Source organism: Dermochelys coriacea, chromosome 1 (assembly GCF_009764565.3).
Source record: "Dermochelys coriacea isolate rDerCor1 chromosome 1, rDerCor1.pri.v4, whole genome shotgun sequence".
Classification (NCBI taxonomy): Eukaryota; Metazoa; Chordata; order Testudines; family Dermochelyidae; genus Dermochelys; species Dermochelys coriacea.
Genome location: NC_050068.2, coordinates 156,854,591 through 156,874,507, shown reverse-complemented (window position 1 = coordinate 156,874,507; position 19,917 = coordinate 156,854,591). Strand labels below are relative to the sequence as shown.

Here is a 19,917-nt window from a genome sequence, read left to right as displayed (position 1 = left end):
TAGTGAAGAGTGAGTGCCCTCACGTGCCACTCTGCAGTACTGTCTGAACTGACACACTCAACACCCGCTCCATTGACTGATGCCGACCTCATACCATCAATAATTCCAGTGCTGACCATGGCACTGATGCTGTTTTGACCGCTTAATCTGAGGGGCTGGTGGGCTTTCCTCCCAACATCCCAATTGTGGACTTTTGTGGAACAGCAATGTGGTCATCTGCCTACACGTTTGCTAAGCACTATGCCGTCTGAATAACTGCCATTCTACAGGTTTACAGTCATTATTCAAGTAGACGCCAAACTCCCACCACCTGAAGGAGCAGTGCTTGAGAATCACCTGAAGTGCACAGCCACTAAGAGGAAAAAAAAGTTACTTCTCTGTACAGTAACTATTGGAGATATGAACATACATATCCCATGACTCACCCTTCTTCCTTGCTCCTTCGGAGGCTAATGTTGCCAAGATACCAGTGAGAAGGAACTGAAGGGAGGCTGGAGTTGCCTCATCCTTTATACCCTTGGTTGGAGGCACAAGGACGCATGAGCTGGCATGTGCACTACCCCAACAGGACTGCTGACTAAAAGTCTCTGTGTCAAGTGTAGTGCGTGCACAAACAGCTATAGTGGAAAGTATATGTGCACAACACGTCTCAATGATAAATAGTCACTGTACAAGACAAAAAGTAACAGTTGTAACTAACTTTTTTTGGGGAAGTAGTTTTGAGCCAGGAATCTTTGGTGTCCCCTCCCAGCCCACATTAATGAAGTTATTCTTACAACAACCATGCCAGTTGGAGAACAATTCCTCATTTAACAGAGGCGAGAAAGTGAGACACATAGAGGACTCTTCCAAAGTCGCATAACAAGTCAGTTGCAAAGCTAGGAAGAGAAGCCAGGAGTTAGGACTCCATTTATTGCTCTAACTTCTAAGTACTCCTGCAGGTTGGAAACTGAGTAGTCCACTAGGTTACAGAATGTATGTTAATGTATGGAAATCAAATTTAAATGAAGGAAAATTACCACTGTAACTACCAAAGTAATTTCTGGCAGAGTTCATTATCATTTTCCTATTGTTTTTCAGTATGTGCCAAAGGATCTTCTCCCAGTCTACAGGGACAAAGTTGTACCCATTGCAGATATAATAACTCCTAATCAGTTTGAGGCTGAGTAAGTACGCATTTCTCTTCATGCTTGGTAAATCTGGGGCTAAAAGAGGAACAAATGAACTCTGTACCTCCCATTATATTCAGTAAATTGGCTTTTGTTTGTGTTTATGGGTTTTGTTACTGTTTTTTTTAATTGTTTTTAAATGGAGCTCCTTAGTAAATCTTGATGATTGCTTGTTTAACTAAAATATTATTTGAATTTCACCTTTTTAAATAATAACTCGCAGATGTTTAAGAAAATGGGATATTTTTGTATTTTATAGTTACTTTTAATTGACTGTGTCCAAAGGTCATTTCTGGAGCTTGTTGGAAAATATTTTTGTCCCCCACCACCTTCCCAGTTCAAAAAAAATCATTTTTTTTTCAGTTTTTTATTTTTGTTTTGTTTTCCCCACAAATAGTCTGGCTGAAGACTGAAATAGTTGGCTTTGGAAATGACATAGCAACACCTCATGATTCCCTTCTCCTCCCTAGTCTGGGCTCCCTGATCAGTTTAAATGTCCCATGATGCATCATGATCTTGCCTCTTTTACTGAGGGAGTCCCATATCTTTGGTTCATCATGGGAGATGGAAATGTTTGTGATGCAGACAATTCACTGCAACATAACCTAGACCACCCATTGATTTCATGTACAGAGCGATTTAAATTTTAGTCAGTTGACAATAAGATCAGACATTTCTATCTGTTGTATGCAAAGACACTGAAAGACAGTCTGGTACCACATGCTATTTAATATAGCCAATGGTTTGCTCAGGCCCTCTTGTAAACAAGATATCATATATTCAGAGACTTAATCCTGGTGTGCAAAGCAAACAGTGATTGTCCATAGTATATATGTTTTTTAATCTTCTTTCTTGACTGCTAGGTTGCTCACTGGCAGAAAGATTCACACAGAAAAAGAAGCTTTAGAGGTACGTAGGTCTGTGTGTCCAGAGGTCTGCCTGCAATTTTGCAGTTTATAATTTGTGTCCTTAATGCTTGCATATAGCCTCCCATCTCTCCTTCTCTGTAATTTCTCTGCAAAGTTGTAGTGATTCAGGTCACATTTCATGTACAGAAAACTTTTTATGGTTAGCGTTGGAATGTTGAAGGAAAATTTTTAAAAAGACTTAAATAAAACCAAAACAATGATATTAAATAGAGCACTGTGGACTTAATGCCACTGAGATGTAAGGATGGGGTGGGGGGGTGAAGGAGCCACCATATATTATAAATGATCACACTGCCGGTCATGGAGAAATGCACTAATTAGGATGAAAACCATACTCTTCATTCAAATGACTGATGTGGTGTACTAACTGCTCCCCCTGCTGCCAAGATGAGACTACGGTGATAGCAACACTGCAGGGCTAGCACAGCCAGCTTTCACTCTGCCACAGGGCTTGCTAGAGAGGAAAAAGTTACCAGCAAGCTCTGTGGTGCAGCAGGGAACAGCACTGACGAAAGTGTGTGCAGGAAGGGTTGGGCTCAGGGTCCTATTCTGCTGTAGGTAGCTGCAGCTGGAAGGTTCTTAACTTTAACTTTTAGAGGGGCTGGGTGTCTTACTATCTGGAGAGCTGGTCAGCAGGATGGGGCTTGTGGTGCTCACCCCGGAAGTGCAAAGGACTAGCAGCCAGGCTGCAACTATGGTCTTCAGGCACTTCCAAATAGTAGGCATGGAGGAACCTGAACCTTGTCCTGTGAAAGCTAGCATCATGATCTGACAATGCCAGAAGCTGCAGGTTTCACAAACATCCTGTTCTACAGTAAGGATTTGTCCTTGTAGGGTTAAATCCTCTCGTTCTTACGCAAGCTGAACATATGCTGAAGTCTGTAGGGTTGGAACGTAAAGTGTAAAACTAGGGATTTGATGTAATGTTGACTTGAGGGGCTCAGTTCTGTTCTAACGCGCATTTTCTTTCGGTGAATACAATTGACCCTTCAGTAAAGGACTCTGGAATTATTTCTCCTGATTTGATTTTTCACCTTTTTTTTAATGTTTATCTGAAAATTTGCATTCCAATGGTCATGCTGACACCCAGGATAGTAGTGAACCTACAGCAGCCATGATCTTTGCAGTTTTTCCTCCAGCAAAGCCATCTGAATGTTGCTTGCTGATTGTACTGTTTTGGTTTTTTTCCCCAGTGGAAAGCAGCTCAAAAAATCTCAGCCATTTTTATTCCAGTTTTGCATCCCCCAGTGTGCCCTATCCAGGGAATACCCCTTATGTGACTCACCACTAATTATAACAGTGTCTTTGCTATTCTCATCAATGGAATCAAGAGCCTAAGTAGAGTGGAGTGGTTATGCTGCTAGTCATGCTTACAAGCCATTAGCTTTCAGTTTGTACGTTCCAGTCCCACACAAGAATGGTGATAATATGCTACTGAGTAACTGTTTTACAAATATGTGATTGCTGGATGTTAACCCTTATTTACTGATAAAAATCTCGTCTCAGCCAGGGAGGAGACAATGTGGTAATAAATGTACCGTACCCGTTTGAAGACTAGTTTCTTGTAGGATTTTCTTTTCCTTCTGGCCATGTTTTTCCTCAGCTGCCTGCAGCATACAGGGTCTATTCCACATGATCTCATCTGCACAGCAAAGACCAAGGCTGGAATCCTGGCCCCACTCAAGTCAATGGGAATTAAGTCAACAGCAGGGCCAGGGTTTTACCTCAAGTGCAGAGCAAGTAGAGCTGGTTGGGAATTTTTTGACAAATGTTTTGTTTTTTTCATTAGAAAATGCCAATTAATCAAAAGAAACATTTCTGTAAAAAATGTGTATTTTCATGAAAATTGAGTTGGGAAGGTTTCTCAGGTTGGCGGGGGGAGAAGAGAGAGTGACCCCGAAATACCTTGTGGTTAGGGCACCCTGTTTCACCCAACGCTCAAAGGCAGAATGAACAGTTTTTGAAATCTTGAAACTTTTTCCGAAATGGAATTAATGTTATCTAGCTAGCTCTAATAGCAAGATCAATTGCAGCACTGTATAATCCCGACACAATTATACATGGTCTGGTGTTATTGTAGAGGTGAATAAATCATGCTAGAGTCTTAGATAAGCCTGCCTTGGAATGGCCATGCTACTGTATTCACTTATATTTGGAGGCTGGGTGATGGCTTAGGAACAGAATTCTCTCTTCTGCTCTAGAACACCAACCTGAATGTTTAACTGTGCTGGGTCTGCATAGTTGAGACTTCCTTTGTTGTGAAGATCTGGCCCTAAGCCAGGTCATTCATTCTTCAAAGACAGAAAAATCTTCATTCTATTACTTTGCTACATCAATCAGATAAAGAGTTGCCCAAGTAGGGTGGAAACGGGACACCCATGCAACTAGCAACCATGTACTAACCATTGTTAGAAAACCATGGAGTGAACGTTGTTATAATCTTGAATAAAAGCATTGCACAACGGATGCCTCATGGAAAATTATGAAGAGGCTTTCTATTAGAAACGGCTCTGCTACAGATACCATCCACTTGCTTTTCTTCTTTTCAAAGACCATTTATAAACCAGTTCTCAGAATTACTATTCCATGGTGTCTGAACTGTTGCGCACAGTGAGAGAGCACAGTATGTACTGGTCTGGTAACATCAGTAATGCCATTGACTGGTTCCTGAGCAGGGGCATCTATTTATAGGCTACTGCCACGTCTCTATTTGAGAGGCTTTTCAGGTTTTTTCACAATTTTTTAAGTTTTGATTGAGATAATACAAGAATATTAGCAACCTTGGTGAAACATTTAATATGGAATGAAAATGGACTTGCCATTACCTCAGAGATTCATTGCACTAACAACAGTGGGTGGAGTTACTGATTTTGACCAACTCTGTGTGTGTTAGGAAGTTTGACAGTTGAGAAATAACTTTGAATAACTCAGACAAGAAAGGAAGGCGATACAGAATAATAATAGGAGAAGTAAGCCCTTATTATTCAGCTGTTCATGAGTCATAGCTAGGCTGAGAGGATTTCTTCTAGGGGCATTTATTTTTGTATCTGCTTTTTATGCTAAATCAAGTACTGAAGTCATCCTTTCTTTGTGTAAAAATCAAAATCACTTCCACACCAGCCAATTGTAGAGTCACAAATAGGGATTTGACTTCTGGTGAGAAATGGTTAGAGGGCGGAATATACCTATAATGTTAGACATGTACACGTCCTCTGCAGATACACACATGCCTTTGAAACATACAGTACCTAGGTTCCAAAAGGAGAAGGAGATTGAGAAACATTTACATGATAAGCTCAGATAAACTCCCTTTATTTGAGGCTTATTAAATTTATTATTATTATTTTATTATTCATTCACTGTCTCTTATGATGCTGGCTATATAAGCCATTCTGTCATTATAGTTCAATGTAACACCTCAGTTGCTGGAGAAGTTATCAGAATCCTATTAACTATTACAAGACACTAGCACTCACACACACGTATATGTGGATTCACTCTCCCCCATCTACTAAAATCTTAAATCATGGAACTTTTTTTGTGGGGGGAGCCCCACACTCCACATTATTAGACGTTTCTTATTACTTATGGTTTCACTCGCCTCTTTGGAGGCCTGTACAGTTGAACTCATGGTATTGGACTGTATAGGAAGAGGATCTGAAAATAACACAGAGAAACTTAATATATTGTAATAAGTGCATTAATGTTATAGATCTCTAGATCTAATCCTAATATTTTAAATTAGTTGTTTGAGGGGAAACTATTTAATCTTTATGAGGGTTGCAATTAAGTTTTTAAGTATTCAACAAAACTGTTCTTCGGCATTATTAATGGAGCTGTGCTCAGTGACTGCTACCATTTATCAGTAACACGTAATGACCAGTTCTTGTTGTTTTGTGCATGGAAAGGTAATGGATATGCTTCATGCTATGGGACCAGAGACAGTGGTGATCACAAGCTCAGACCTACAGGGTTCTCTAGGAAGTGACTTCCTAATTGCGCTAGGGAGCCAAAGGAAAAGTAAGTCATGGTCTTGTTTTATCGAACAGCTCGCTCCGTTTGTTTCTGTTGCTGTAAGAATAAATCAGTCCATGAAAACAGCCTGGAGTACATGGGAACAGCTCAATCATATGGATTTGGACACCTGCAGTGGTGGTGGGGTGGGAAGATGGAAACTTAAGATGCTTGTCAGTGAAGAAGAAAAATTGTACTGTCTTCTTGACAAAATAGATTGTAAACAACCTGGACAGGAACAATTTGTTTCTTTCTTTCCTAAGCCTTTTTTCTCTCCACATCTCCCCCGCCTTCTGATAGCACCAAGCACTGTGTGTGCGCGCTTGGTAAATTGTTGTTGAATGCTCTCATGTTAAAGGAGTGCTGTTGAGCAGGATGGCGAATAATCCCACTTTCTTCTTTACCAATGAGATGTAAATGTAGAGATTGCATGCTGGGCTGCCAAAAGAAACAAGTTGGCTTACTACTTAAGAAATACAAACCCAATCTAGAACCAATTGGTGTTCCTTGGCACCACCTAAAAATTCTAGTGTACTAAATGGACCATAAGCTGTTTTTTCGTTATTGTTGTAATCATGGGTCAGGTACAGACTGTTCTCCATTGTGGCCTGTGGCTGCCCTTACATTTAAAACCAAGGTGCAACCTAGAGATACTAAGTGTTCCAGCACATGATGCTTCATCTTGGTGTGAGCAGCTTCCACATTCACCATACTTACTGAACCAGCTGCCAATAGTTCAAGATGGAGAAATACATGCTTCTCTTCTTCTACATGCTGTGGCTTGCACTCCTGTATGGAAGATGATGGTGTTAGCTATCTCTTCCAAATTATGTGTAGCACTCACGCTGCAGATGTGGCTCCCAAATGGGCAAAGTTTGGAGAAAAATAGTTTGAAAGAGCTGGTATATAGTTTCAAATTTTTAAAGACCCGCCTAAGGAACTGCTGACTTAAAGTGTCAAGCACTACAGTAATAATTGCCTTTTAAATGTTAGTAAGTATGGTATTAATTGCAGGGAGAGGTTCTATTTCTTAACTGTGTATGTCTGCCTTCCAGCTAGAGCAGATGGCACCAAGGTGACCCAGAGAATTCGAATGGAGTCTCCTAAAGTGGATGCTGATTTCGTTGGAACTGGAGACTTGTTTGCTGCGATGCTCTTGGCCTGGACACACAAACATCCAAATAATCTTAAGGTGTGAGAGAGGTAGTTTTTTTTTCTGGCAGGAAACTGCTTTAATAAATGACTTCTTTCATTTTATTATTGTTAGTCTTCGGAATATAGATTCAGAAGGCTAGAGAGACAATATCCGGAATACAGAATAACATTTAGTCTCTAAGGTGCCACAGGTCCTCCTTTTCTTTTTACTTCTTGCAAGAGTGTGAACTATTCCCCTGACCAAATTTCATCTCTGGGACACTTAACATTATACAAACTTAAAAATGTCCCCTATAGATATAGTTACCTCCCCACAAAAACCCACTCATTTTTGGTGATTGCATTTCAGTGATGGCTGATGAGGTGTCTTTCTCTGAACAGTCTGTAAAAGTATTTGGGGATTCTTCCAAATCAAAGATACTCTATATAAATGAAAACTATTTGGTTTTTATCCTTGGTTCATAAATGATTTTTACAGTAGTGGCTTTTGTTATCAGAATAAGTGTCTTGCACGCTGATTCTTTCTTCCTTATTAATTTTGGAGACTGTGTCCTTAATTTGGATCCTTTTGCTCCTAGTTATTGCAAGATTCTACAACTTTTTACACTATGCATTATTCAGCTGCCAACTTGTACGTGCCTTATAGGGTTGAGAAAAAACAACTCATTGACTCTTGTTACCCTTCGGGTCAATCAAGTTGGCCTCTGAACATTATAGTCAAAAGCACTGCGACTAACTTGGGTGATTGGAATTTTGGTAAGCCTAAACATATATGTATATTTAATTGCAGGTGGCGTGTGAAAAGACGGTATCAGCTATGCAGCATGTTCTGCAAAGGACCATCAAGTGGGCAAAGGGTAATCATTTTACACCCTGTTCCTGAATTTACTCTGTTCACATCCTCATTGGAACAAACATTCTGGAAAGTTGTTTTCAGCACTAAATGTGGCCTATTATTAGACCACACCCACAAAACAGAATTTAGGGAATTCTAGCACCAGCGTTTTTACTGCTGTGTCCTCTAACTCTATTCTAGATGACAGTGGTAAAAATGCGCTGGTGAGTCGACAGGTGCTGCATTTGCGGTGGGACTGCATTACTATTAGAGCAAGAGTGGGAGAATTTGAGGAAAATGCTGAATGTAATGGACAAGGGAGCCTCACCTTTTTCTGATTTTGGATGCACCAGCTGCCTCAGTTACCCTTTTCTGTGTATGTTAGGACTGGGATGGATTCCTCAACTATTAATGAGTGGTGAATTTCTGTCTTGTGCTAGCTGAATATATTATTCTTCAAACTGTCTTCTCTTGGGAAGGGGAATTAAAAACACCAGCTGGAAGCACATAAGTAATCTAGTTCGACTGTACTGCCACACAGCCTGGTCCCTGTCACCTAGAATACAAGTTGCTGAGCTCCCTCGAGTCCCAGTAAGATCCAAAGAGGCGTTGAGGGCCCTCAGAACTTCTCAGGAGCAGTTTCTAAATAATGGTGGAGCTGCAGAAGTACCTGAGCTGGGGGATGGGGAAACAACAATGTGCTGTATACCCTCTGGTGGAGGCAATGGGCAGTGGTAGCACAGTGGATGAGAAGAAGAAAAAAGTAATGATGAGGACAGGACAGAAACGTATTCATTCTTTTTTTGTGTGTGTGTGTTTGTTTATTATTGACACTTCAATATCTTCTTTTAGCACACGTTGGAAAAGGAAACAAACCTAGCCCAGCCCAGCTGGAATTGAGAATGGTCCAAAGCAAAAAGGACATAGAAAACCCAGAGATAATAATAAAAGCTACTGAGTTATAAAGGCTGTATGTCTCCCAATAACGCACAATGTATTGATGTCCTCTTTTTCTTTCCTGTAAATTGTAATGTTTGCCTTAGATCTGTGACAGAAACCTGACTTCCATGAAATAGTACCCTGTATAGGCAGATATCCACAATCAGACATATGTGCTGGCCCTGCTTTGTTTAAGAAAAAAAAAAAAGGGAGTAGTAAAACTTTCTCGCTGGTATCAAAATGGCTGTCACATTCACTCAGTCTGTGTACCACAGGCAAGAGAATACACGGGTTCCTGCCTCGCCAAAGACTTTGGGTATGAATTTGCTAGTGGAATGACTGACTGACTGGCGTATATATTGTAGCAAAGCATCTAGTGCCAATTTCACTAGCTACCTACTCCCTTAACTGAAGGCAATTTGGGAGCTTATTGTGGTATTCACTATCTCGACTGCCATGAAACTCAGTAGGGTTGAAATTGCACACAACTTCAGGCTGCATATAGGGAGCAGTTTGGAGATATTTAGCATTAGGTGCTCTGCAGAGGTCTTGAAGTATCATTTCATGTTGTTAATAACTTTTCCTGTTTCTGGCCTATGAATGAATATGTGATTCCAATTTCTATAGGTGCTAATCCCTTTATTTCCTGTGACCACAAGTATCCACATCACTTTGTCCCCGTGTTCCACTCCAGAAAAGACCAATGTTACTAGTCTAATTAGCCAGTCAGTAGTACCAAGTAGAAATTTATAATTCTACCTCTGGAACCAGATTTAATTCCTTTTTTTATTAAGACTTCAAGACAAAGCTTCTTTAAGAAAGGGTGATAAAGTGGCTACCTTTTGTAAAAGTAACCCTATTAGTATTCCAACAGATAGCAAGCCATTGGGATACTGACAACATTCATTATTTGTTGAGGGCATTTTACCCTTTATGGATGGTTCTATTTAGAAACCTTAGAGGATGCACCTGCTTAATAAAAATGAGCATTGTACAACAGGTTCATCAGTAAAGCACTAAATAGTGAATGGTTGCCTACCTTGCCTGCAGACATAAGTAGAGAGATTCTTTCATGATCTGAATTTTACTGAATTATGTTATGCTTCCTCTCCAAAACAAATAGTGATTTTTTTAATGTGTGTTGCAAGACGTTAGAATGTATCTAAGGAGCTATACTACTGCTTATTATCCTCCATAGTACCAAAGCGCTTCAGTATAAAGTTCCTCCTGATCTATTTTTTCCCTCCTTCCACAGAGGCAGCTGGGGAATTTTTATTGGTTAACCTTTTTTGTTTCAGAATCCTGTTCCCTGAAGTGTTCTCGAAATGGGTTTCTTGACAATTTCTGTACTCTGGGTGCTGATTAGGCACTGGGGATATTCCTGAGAGATGTTGCAGTGCCTGTTGAAGTCAAGAGGATTGCAGGTGGTCAAGTTCTCTGCACCTCTGAGAATGAGTCCTAGTGTGTTCTATGTGCCCAAACCTGAGAACAGCCTGTGAACTTGATTTTTTCATCCTGGCACACAGAAATACAAATTGCACCCTCTTGCAGTAGCAGGAAGCAGTTGTGCACCGAGGGAGATGCTAAAAAGAGGGCAGCTTCAGTTCTATCCATGGTCTGAGGCTGCCAGAAAAAGCACTTGATCTGTGTGTTTCCTGGGTGCCTTCTCAGAAACTTCTTCCTGGCCAGCCCTGCCCAGTTACTAAGTTGTGTCAACTGGCTAGGTCTAGGTACCTCGCAGTGCTTGGGTTGTAGGTAGATCGTGCTGCTGCAGTCTTTGTTCATCCGCCATCCAAGTGGACTTTCTGCCATTGGAGCCCCTATTTTGTTTCGACTAGCAGAACCCAGGGAGGGAATTTACCCAGGTATCACTAATTTTAGGCCAAACAGATTTAATTTTTTTCTTTTTAATAGAGTGGAAGTTTTCCAACTAATAGACTTCTTAAATCTCTCTTTTTCAGCATCTCTGAAGCAAATAACACATAAGACACTAATGCATTTTGCAATAAGTTTAAGAAAAGAACTCTCAGCTTTTGCTCTAAGTGGCTAATACTTTATCATCTCCAATGCACTCAGCAATTAAAATTTAAAAATTTGCTCTGCTGACATAAGAAACACAAAAAAGAATCTGGAAATTACTTAGTAAACTTGACTGTACTGCCACAATTTACAATAACCTCCACCATGGAATAACTTCCTAGCAATAATAATTCTGGTAATATGAATATAAAGCATAGCAGTCTCCTTTGGCGCATGAGCTTATGGCTGATGTCCAATATTCATAGTGTTAGCAAAGTCCTCAGCACTGTAATTTTAAACAGTTTAAAGCTGTTTTCCTTCTAAATAATTGCTAAATCCCATATGTTTAAAAACTTATCTTTATTACATAAAAAACTGCGCTCTTTAACATACAATGTTTACTGTGGAAGCTGCATGGGAAACATAATCAACTTTCAAATTAGAGATAGTAGCTTTTAAATAAAAGTGATATTTCAGTAATACAACTCCAAGGGCTTTCTACTTATTTTTCAACACAAATACATTTTTACCACTACCAAGTGCTAATCACTTAGTGGCCATGTATCCCACTCCAGAGATAACTATAAGCATAAACCTTTTTTGTTTCACTTTTTTAAACTCCTAACATTTCATGTTGACATTTGCAGTGCTTCCCATAGACTTGGGAAGCTCTGATCAACAGACTATTGCTCCATCTCTTCACACAATGATTCTTTAAACATCCTCGCAGTGTTAAACTTCTAGCACTAGCCCATCCAGAATTTTCAACTTTCCCATAGCTTAGTGAGAAATTCCTGTTCTTCATGTCAGGGGGTCAAAGAGAGAGGTTCATAATCCTCTTCTTTTTTGAAAAGCAGCAGTAACAATACAGATCCAAGCTTATTGCCATCAAGAGAGCATAGTTATGGCAAGCTTGCAATAAGATGCTACAAAAGGAGTCTCTTGGGGTGTAGGAGCAAATACATTGCTTTGTGCTTCTAGCAAAGGGAGGAGTTAATATGGAAAATGGAATAATAGATTCCATGAAAGGGGTTAATCAATTATATGACAATAATTCAATAGCCAAAATGAATTTTCCTATGAAGCAGAACAAAGGCAAGCTAATAAGAGGTGCCTATGGCTTGCCATAGTAGCTTGGACCTGTGGTCTAAATCAGATATTCAGACCTTAGGAATGGCCTGTGCCTGATGCTTCAGAGGAAGGTGGACCCATCTTTCCCCCCATCTCCTGCATTAATGCCCTTCTAGTTTAATATCTGTGATGAATTGATACAATACCCACAAAAAAGCAGAGGGAAAATAAAGACATGAAAATGCAAAACTGAACTTGGAGAAGTTCAGTTATGAACTGGCCACAATTTGCAGCCACTGCATTCTACCATCTTCTGTTGAAGTCAGTGGGAGATGCTCATATGATATCTGAATGAACTCCCATTGAAGTCAATTATATTCTTTCTGTGACTTTAATTAGATCAGGCCATGCATCAGCTGCAGAACCAGGCTCAATGTCTAATAATTGAAGAAGCATGGAGAAATTAACTGCAAGTGCACATTGTAGTTACCTTGTAACAATGTACATTCTGGTCACAACATATGAACAAAGGTATTTTTAAATGTTAAAGCAATTCATGTAACTTGCAGTCATTTTTACCTGTGAAATGTTATGCAGCACTTTTTCCTAGTGTTTTTAGAACAAACTGTATGTGCCACACTGCACAAACTCAAAACAATCACATCCAATCATTCTTTTATTCCCCCTTCCCTTCTCTTCTCTTGGATGCAACATCCATGAAGGTTCCACTGATACAGAAATTACATGTACTTCCAGAGCAGCTAGGAAACGGTTCAGTATTCAGTCTGGCCTTTAGCACAGTTGCCCATTATCAATTTAAAGGAAATGAGTCTATCACAGGGGTCAAGTCTTATCCACTTGCAGATCCTCATACAGAGAAAAGCTGTCAAACTAAAATGAGTATCTCTAATGACTGCAGAGCTACAAGCAATTTGGCAGAGAGCAGTAGATTCAATCATTCTGTTCAGTGATTTTCATCTGTCAACAAAATGGAAGGCTGGTGTTACTTGTTAATTAATTTGTGTTTGAACCCATTTTCTGTAATGAACTTCTTTGTGGGCAGCCATTTTGATTATTATAGTTTCACTTATTTGTGGAGCCTTATGCAGAATGGACCAAAACTCTCTTTAAAATGAATTATCTAGTCTATTCTGGGCCAGAACCCAACCTTTTTGTGTATAAAATTTCTGCTGACTTCTTTGGAAGATATATACATAACAACACTTTAAAGTTTAAAAAAAAAAAAAGTGTTGTGGAAGTTTATTCATGCTTGGAATACATACACTTTTTTAAAAATCTACATTAAAATTGGTAATGGAGATGTTCATTTGCTGATTTATATTTAAAATGCAAAAAATCTATAATCAACATACTATACAAAAGAATTGGCGACCAAGGTTTCTAGCTAAAAATACTGCCTTGTTAAGAGTATCCTATACGTATCTGGATTGGTTGATGTTAATTCGTTGTCTGATACTGTTACAGTGATTGTGATAGTCTATTTTATTTTACAACATGTGGCAAGAAAGATTGTAATAAAAATGTCTACATTAATATATTGTGCATAAAAATTGTTAGCTCTTAGTTTTGAATATGTTGACCATTTCAGAATTAAACAAAACAGGAACAGTTCGGTAGTGTTCCTGAGTACGTGGATTTGATTAAGATCTTATTAGTATCTGATGTAAAGATTGGATGGATAAGGGGAAAGCCCACATTTGGACACCTAAATTATCCTTGTATAAAACCACAGGATTGGGGGCGGGAGGGGCAATACTAGGCTTGTCTTCTGCGTATTTCTTTGAATAACTTTCATAGCAGCAGAAATTTGCTGGAAGGTTAAGGGTTAAAGCTCACTAATGGAGAGGAGATGGAGTTAGTGATTTGAGGTTGCTAGACTGATTTATACACGATGTTTAGCTCCATAACTGCCTGTGAGAGACCTACATGTTGCAATGAAAAGTGACTCTGGCATTCTGCATCTCCGTTCCCATATATGTGTTACTGAAAGCTTAGGGTGAGAGAGTATTTTTCCCTCATTGGGAATCAGGGGCTCCAGAGCAAGAACCTCATTTCATTCCTTTGTCTGCTTTTTGAGCAGTGAAATCGAAGGGAGTGCAGTGCCAGGTCAGGTCCCCTGGCCTGTATCCACATGGCATAATTTACACATTCCAGCCATTCTGTGAGTGGAAGAAGGCGGACATCCAGTTTAGTGAGAAACATGGGAGTTCCTCTATTAAAGAAGTCACTTCTGCAAAATGCCTGTGCCATTCAGAGAGGCTGTTTTGATCACTTAGCCAAATGAAATTGGTGCCCCCCAATTAAATGAAACAGTGGCTCCCCTATACCCCTTCAAAAAGTTGTTATATGCGGGTATAAAACTAACACATATTCCAGCTACTTGGAAACCAAAATGTTTCTTGACTGAAGCTTAAACATTAAACAAATAACTTCTCTTAAATCAGATTGAAGCTTTTCATTCTTGGAGTACCTTTCAATGCCTATTTAAGTCAATGGAACAGATTTATTAATTAAATATTTAGAGTAGAATATTTTAGAAAGAAAAATGGCTTTTGCAAATACCTTTCTCCTCTCCTCTTGGTATTAACTATTGACAAATGAGACCCTTCATTCGAGGACAGTTTTCTATTCCATAGCATTCTGAAATACATTATGCTATGCACAGCAACTTAAACATTCAAGTATGCAATAGTTGTTAAGCTTTGAAACTAGAAAGCTCTTACTTTTAAATATTTGGGTAAATCAATGAGTTTATGCACATTTATATTAGAAGATTTAAGGTAAACAGGATGCCCTGATGCTTCAGAAACGTGAAACGTGTGTGCTTATTTTACCAAAGAAGAGCCTTGAATACAGATCTCCTAGGGAATCTGTTGTTTTTAATATATGTTTTCTTCAGAATGAGATCCCAAGCTAGTTGCTCATCATTTAAATTGAGTCAAAAAGAAACTATCCAGGAGAGAAGAACCTATAAGCAGTATAGCAGCCCCACAACTTCCATACAGTTAACCAGGAAACCAATCCCAGGCCTCGATAGTGACACCAAAACAAGAGTCTATGAATTGGCACTTGTTGCTCTAGCTACCAAGCTCACTCTGGCCTTTATTCAGGAAAGCACTTACATGCTTAACTTCAGTGAGTCTTTAAGTAAATGGGACGTAAGCATACGTGTACAGTTAAGCATGTGTCTGAAATACTTTCCTGAATAAGGATGCATATTCCTCAATTGGTGCCTCCGGGACCAGCCGCAGATCTTGAGGCAAAAAACCATGAATTTGTAGAGAATAAGGTGGCACATTTGAAGAAAATACCAACAATATTTGAAGGCTGTGCCATATGTTATCACTGAAATTACTTGTGTAACTTACATATTGCCTTTGTTGTTGCATTGCTATTTAGAAAAATCTGTGTTTAGAAGAATGTAGCATATGTACTGTGTATATGTGTTAACGTTTTAGTTGCAGTGGCAGGAAAATGCAGAATTTGGGGGCTGGCAGTGCAGGCCTTCAGAATGGGAGCAGCAAGTCTTATGAATTATATTTTTATAGACAGCACTGTGGCTTCAGGTCCCAGTCACATCATATCTGCCTCTTCCAAGAACGTAACATTGTGAGGGAGGAGAGCAGAAAGTGGCTACGACATGGTAGGGATAGTACAACCCCACCAGCCCTGGACAGATTACAAATAAATAAAATATGCCTTTAAAGTAATATTTTTTTAGTTCTAAATTGTTAAACAGAGAAATATTTACAAGTAAACTTTCTATGTACTTGACATTTGTGTGGTGTTTCGTATTGAATAGATGACTCTATTGTATGTTTGGATCTCTTAAAGATCATCCTTGAGGCATATAAAATAAGTAAATTAATTCTATGCCAGACAAACAGAGTGCTATGTAATGGTAATGGTTTTAATTTCTGGTGAAAATGTCGGCTTTGATAGTGTTTGTGTATATTCTGGTTGGCTCTCTTGCATTTTGTTCTTCCTACAGAAAGGCTTATATGCTTAACTGTGGAGGGGAGCAGTAGTACAGTAGATAAAGGGTTAAATATTGCTGCCCTACCCACTGTAATTTGTGTGTTGATTTTTTTTAAACATCTGTAGCCCCAAATTTCAGTTTTGAGTTGCATTAACAATAATGATAAATAAAGCTGGGGTACGTTAGAAACTTATGGATTTTGAATTAAGCATGTCTCTGAGGTGCTGAGGAGATGAGTCAAGAGAATCAAAGTTAACATGACTAAACTAAAACTGAATGTGAAGCTAACTGGCTTTGTTTAGCTGCCCATGCTGAGTGGAGTGCAAAAATAGACAAACAGTACGGATGGAGAAAAGTGAAGGGGTTTTTTTTGGTCAGCAAGTTGTAGTAATCTGAAGTGTAATGAACATTTTTTGATATGTGGCCTGACTTTAAGAAGAGCTGAGTTACCAGTAAATCTCATTCAGTTGGAGTTGTGGGTTTCCAGCACCTTTGAAGATCAGACCAATTATTGCTTACCTTGATGTACTTTTTTTATGTTTAACTTTTAGGGTGGGGAATAGGACAAAAGCATATCACTTCTAAGTATCAAGAAACTGGTTTGGGGTTTTTTTACATTTATTTTTCAGAGCCTCCATGCAAGGGCGAGGGGCTGCTTGCATAGATAAACTGGGTTAGGGTCCAATGTTGGATGCTGTATCCATGTCCCAGCCATATATACATACGGGTTGGAGAAATTATTTGACAATAGTAAACAATAATGTCGTCTTTCCCTTCTCTTATTTTTCTAAAGAAAGAGTCCAGTCTCCTAAAAACACTTATAAATTCCTCACTTTTTGCAATAGCTGGGGAAGAACTTATCAGCTGTTTTCTCTTGGGAGTTTTTTCGTATCCAGGCCTGACAAAGTGCTACTCTGCTTTGTAGAGATAGCAAAGAACTAAAAAACCTGATGGAGCATCTAATCATGTGACATGGGATAGAGGAGGGTATGCTTTATTCTGTGCTTTACTGTGCACATACCCGACTCCCACGGAATCTGTGGGCACAATTTATGTGTGATGAGTCTTGAGGAAAGCATAGAGCCCCTGAGGGATGGCAGTATCAAAATGCACTTACTTCTCTATCTGCATTGCCCTTCAGGAGGAAATGCAGCAGTTCTTGGAAGCTAGCAAGGAGTATAGGTACATGGCTATGCTTGTCACTTAGTGACAACATCCTTTAAGGCAGGGAGTGCCAAGTTTGTTTGGTTTAATTTTCAAATACAGCCCCCAGGGCCTGATTAAGCACATCATGCATTTGATATTAAAGCACATAATGTGCTTTGCTGTATTGGGGCCCTCATGGGTCACTTGCTGTCTTTCTAGCCATATGAGACTTCTAACGGTGACATAGTCTTCATGGGTCCTTAGATTCACATGGGGAAATAAATGGAAGGTGCTTGCATACAGCAATCATTTGCACCTCTTTGTGTATATTTCTGAAGTGAAATCAATAATACAATTGGGGCAGGATTTTGCCCAGCTTTCCGAAGAGCAACAAAAACTTTTAGGCCCTGATCCTGCAAATAATCATGCGCATGTTCAACCTTTTAACATGCACAAGCAGGTCCTATTGATGCCAATGGGGCTATCCACATGCATTAAAAGTTAAGAATGCATTTGCAAGATGTAATATATTAAATTATATTCCTTAACTTTTACAATAGTAAGTATGAGGCCAATAGAACACTCTAAGATACAATTAGCATCATCTGCTCTTCCACACCCAAACGCTATCTCATTTTGAAAGAATAGATACTCTTGATATTGAACTGCCAACTGGTGTGGTGGGCCCCACTTATGTCATTAAGAACTTTGGTATTTAAACACTAACTACTTCAAACAAATATTGAAATCTCAGTGCTCTCAAGTGAATTCAGTTTGATTGTTTCAACCGAGTACCTCTCTCCCATTGCAAAACCACTATACAGTTGCACAATTTGTAGTACAAAGAAAAGGAGTACTTGTGGCACCTTAGAGACTAACAAATTTATTTGAGCATAAGCTTTCATGAGCTACAGCTCACTTCATCGGATGCAGTGAGCTGTAGCTCATGAAAGCTTATGCTCAAATAAATTTGTTAGTCTCTAAGGTGCCACAAGTCATCCTCTTCTTTTTGTGAATACAGACTAACATGGCTGCTGCTCTGAAATTTGTAGTACAGTGATTGTTGTTGTCATCGGAAGATCCACTAGAACTGGATACAGGTTGCCTTTTACAACTACAGTTATGTGGGTAAAGTAATTGAAGTAGCTTTCACAGTGCCTGTTTTCATAGTACTTGTACATTGTCAGTGTTATCCAGGTCTGACAAGAATTGTTTAAAAATTAGACGGTTTATGTAGAACAAATTATCTTAGTTCTTGCAGCAAACCTGCCACACTATCCGAACTCATAGTTTTTGCACAAGAAAAATTTAAGGCACCCAATAAACCCTGCTGTTCACTGTAGAAAACACTGGATTTGAATTGTTCTGCACTTTTCAGCATCTAATGGGTTACTTTTTTTAAGTCTCCCAGTCTAAGTGGCATTAATGTATATTTTTGTTGTTTATTTACAGATTTAAAAAAAAACTTTTTGAACCAAAATAATACTAGTATCCCTATGAGGAAGGGTGTTCCAGAAGACATAGTTTCAGGCAGTATAATATTAGTTGTCATTGTGAGCTGTCAGCCTAATACTACTTTGTCTGAAGAGCCTATTAATAAATGATCCATTGTAAAAGAGCACTTGTAGATGTATATACATCATAGTCTAGCAGAGCCCTTAAGTATGAGCTTAACTTTAAGCATGTGAGTCGTTCCATTGACTTCAGTGATACTACTCATGAGCTTAAAGTTAAGCATGTGCTTAAGCACTGTGTTAGATTGAAGCCTTTGTTCAAGTGGCTCCATGAGAATTGATATTTATACAAGAAATGTTCAATACTGATTGAACTATATTTTCTTCTGACTTATTAGTATATTGGAAAACTGTAGTATGGTTTGTCATTAGAGGAGAGAGATGATGTGATAGAAGGGTTTAAGTTCTGGATATTCTAATGCCATTGAATCGTGACCTTATAATTTGCTGTGGGCGCCATTTTAAATGTAGCCTTTTTATGTGACTTTCACTTTGGAAAATGAAGAAACATTATTTCCTAAATGCCATTTTACTGTGCTTTTCACTTATTCAGTCACTGGAGAAAAGGGAGTTTGGAACTGTTTTCCATTGGTGTTTTCTCCAGGCTGTTGATTTCTGAATTAAGTAAGAAAAGGAGAACTGAAATTTGGCACTACTTAAAATATATAAAATGAACCTTAAATATTGACCCAGTTGGTGATTTTTTTTTTCTTCTTAACAAAAGTTGGTAGCATCTGGAAGAGGCCAATGTGTAGGACTTTTGTTTGAAGCACATTTAGTCCTGCTGTACTGTTGACCCATGTAAATGAACAGGGCAGAGGCCACCAGAATCTGTTATCAAATAGAGTAATGCTGTAATACAGAGTGTACGTTTTTGTGAAAGTCTTAACCTCTTCTTATGAAGATTAAACACAAATCATTATTTTCATGGTGTATATGTGAAATGTAATTTTTTTTCAATAAAATGTTTCTTTTGCTAAACGTCTTACCTGGAGTTTTTTAATGACCTATTTATCTCTGGAGGCCTTTGTATGCAAATTTCACTAGGAGGAAAATAGAATGAGGGGCCAATGCTCACCTCACATGCATGTTAAAGAAGATCTGGGACTTACTATATTAGAATATA

General features: G+C 38.9%; 1 protein-coding gene across 1 annotated transcript in view; it reads left to right on the top strand.

The window, feature by feature from the left end:
• Window positions 1-19,772, top strand: part of PDXK (pyridoxal kinase) — a 75,805-nt gene extending 56,033 nt beyond the window's left edge. Inside the window, exons 6-11 of the mRNA XM_038421279.2 lie at window positions 1,081-1,166; window positions 2,033-2,078; window positions 6,007-6,118; window positions 7,168-7,304; window positions 8,058-8,124; window positions 8,955-19,772. Of these exons, the coding sequence (XP_038277207.2) occupies window positions 1,081-1,166; window positions 2,033-2,078; window positions 6,007-6,118; window positions 7,168-7,304; window positions 8,058-8,124; window positions 8,955-9,067 (561 nt within the window). The 3' untranslated portion in view covers window positions 9,068-19,772. The remainder of the gene's footprint in view (window positions 1-1,080; window positions 1,167-2,032; window positions 2,079-6,006; window positions 6,119-7,167; window positions 7,305-8,057; window positions 8,125-8,954) is intronic.
• Window positions 19,773-19,917: the final 145 nt, after the last annotated feature.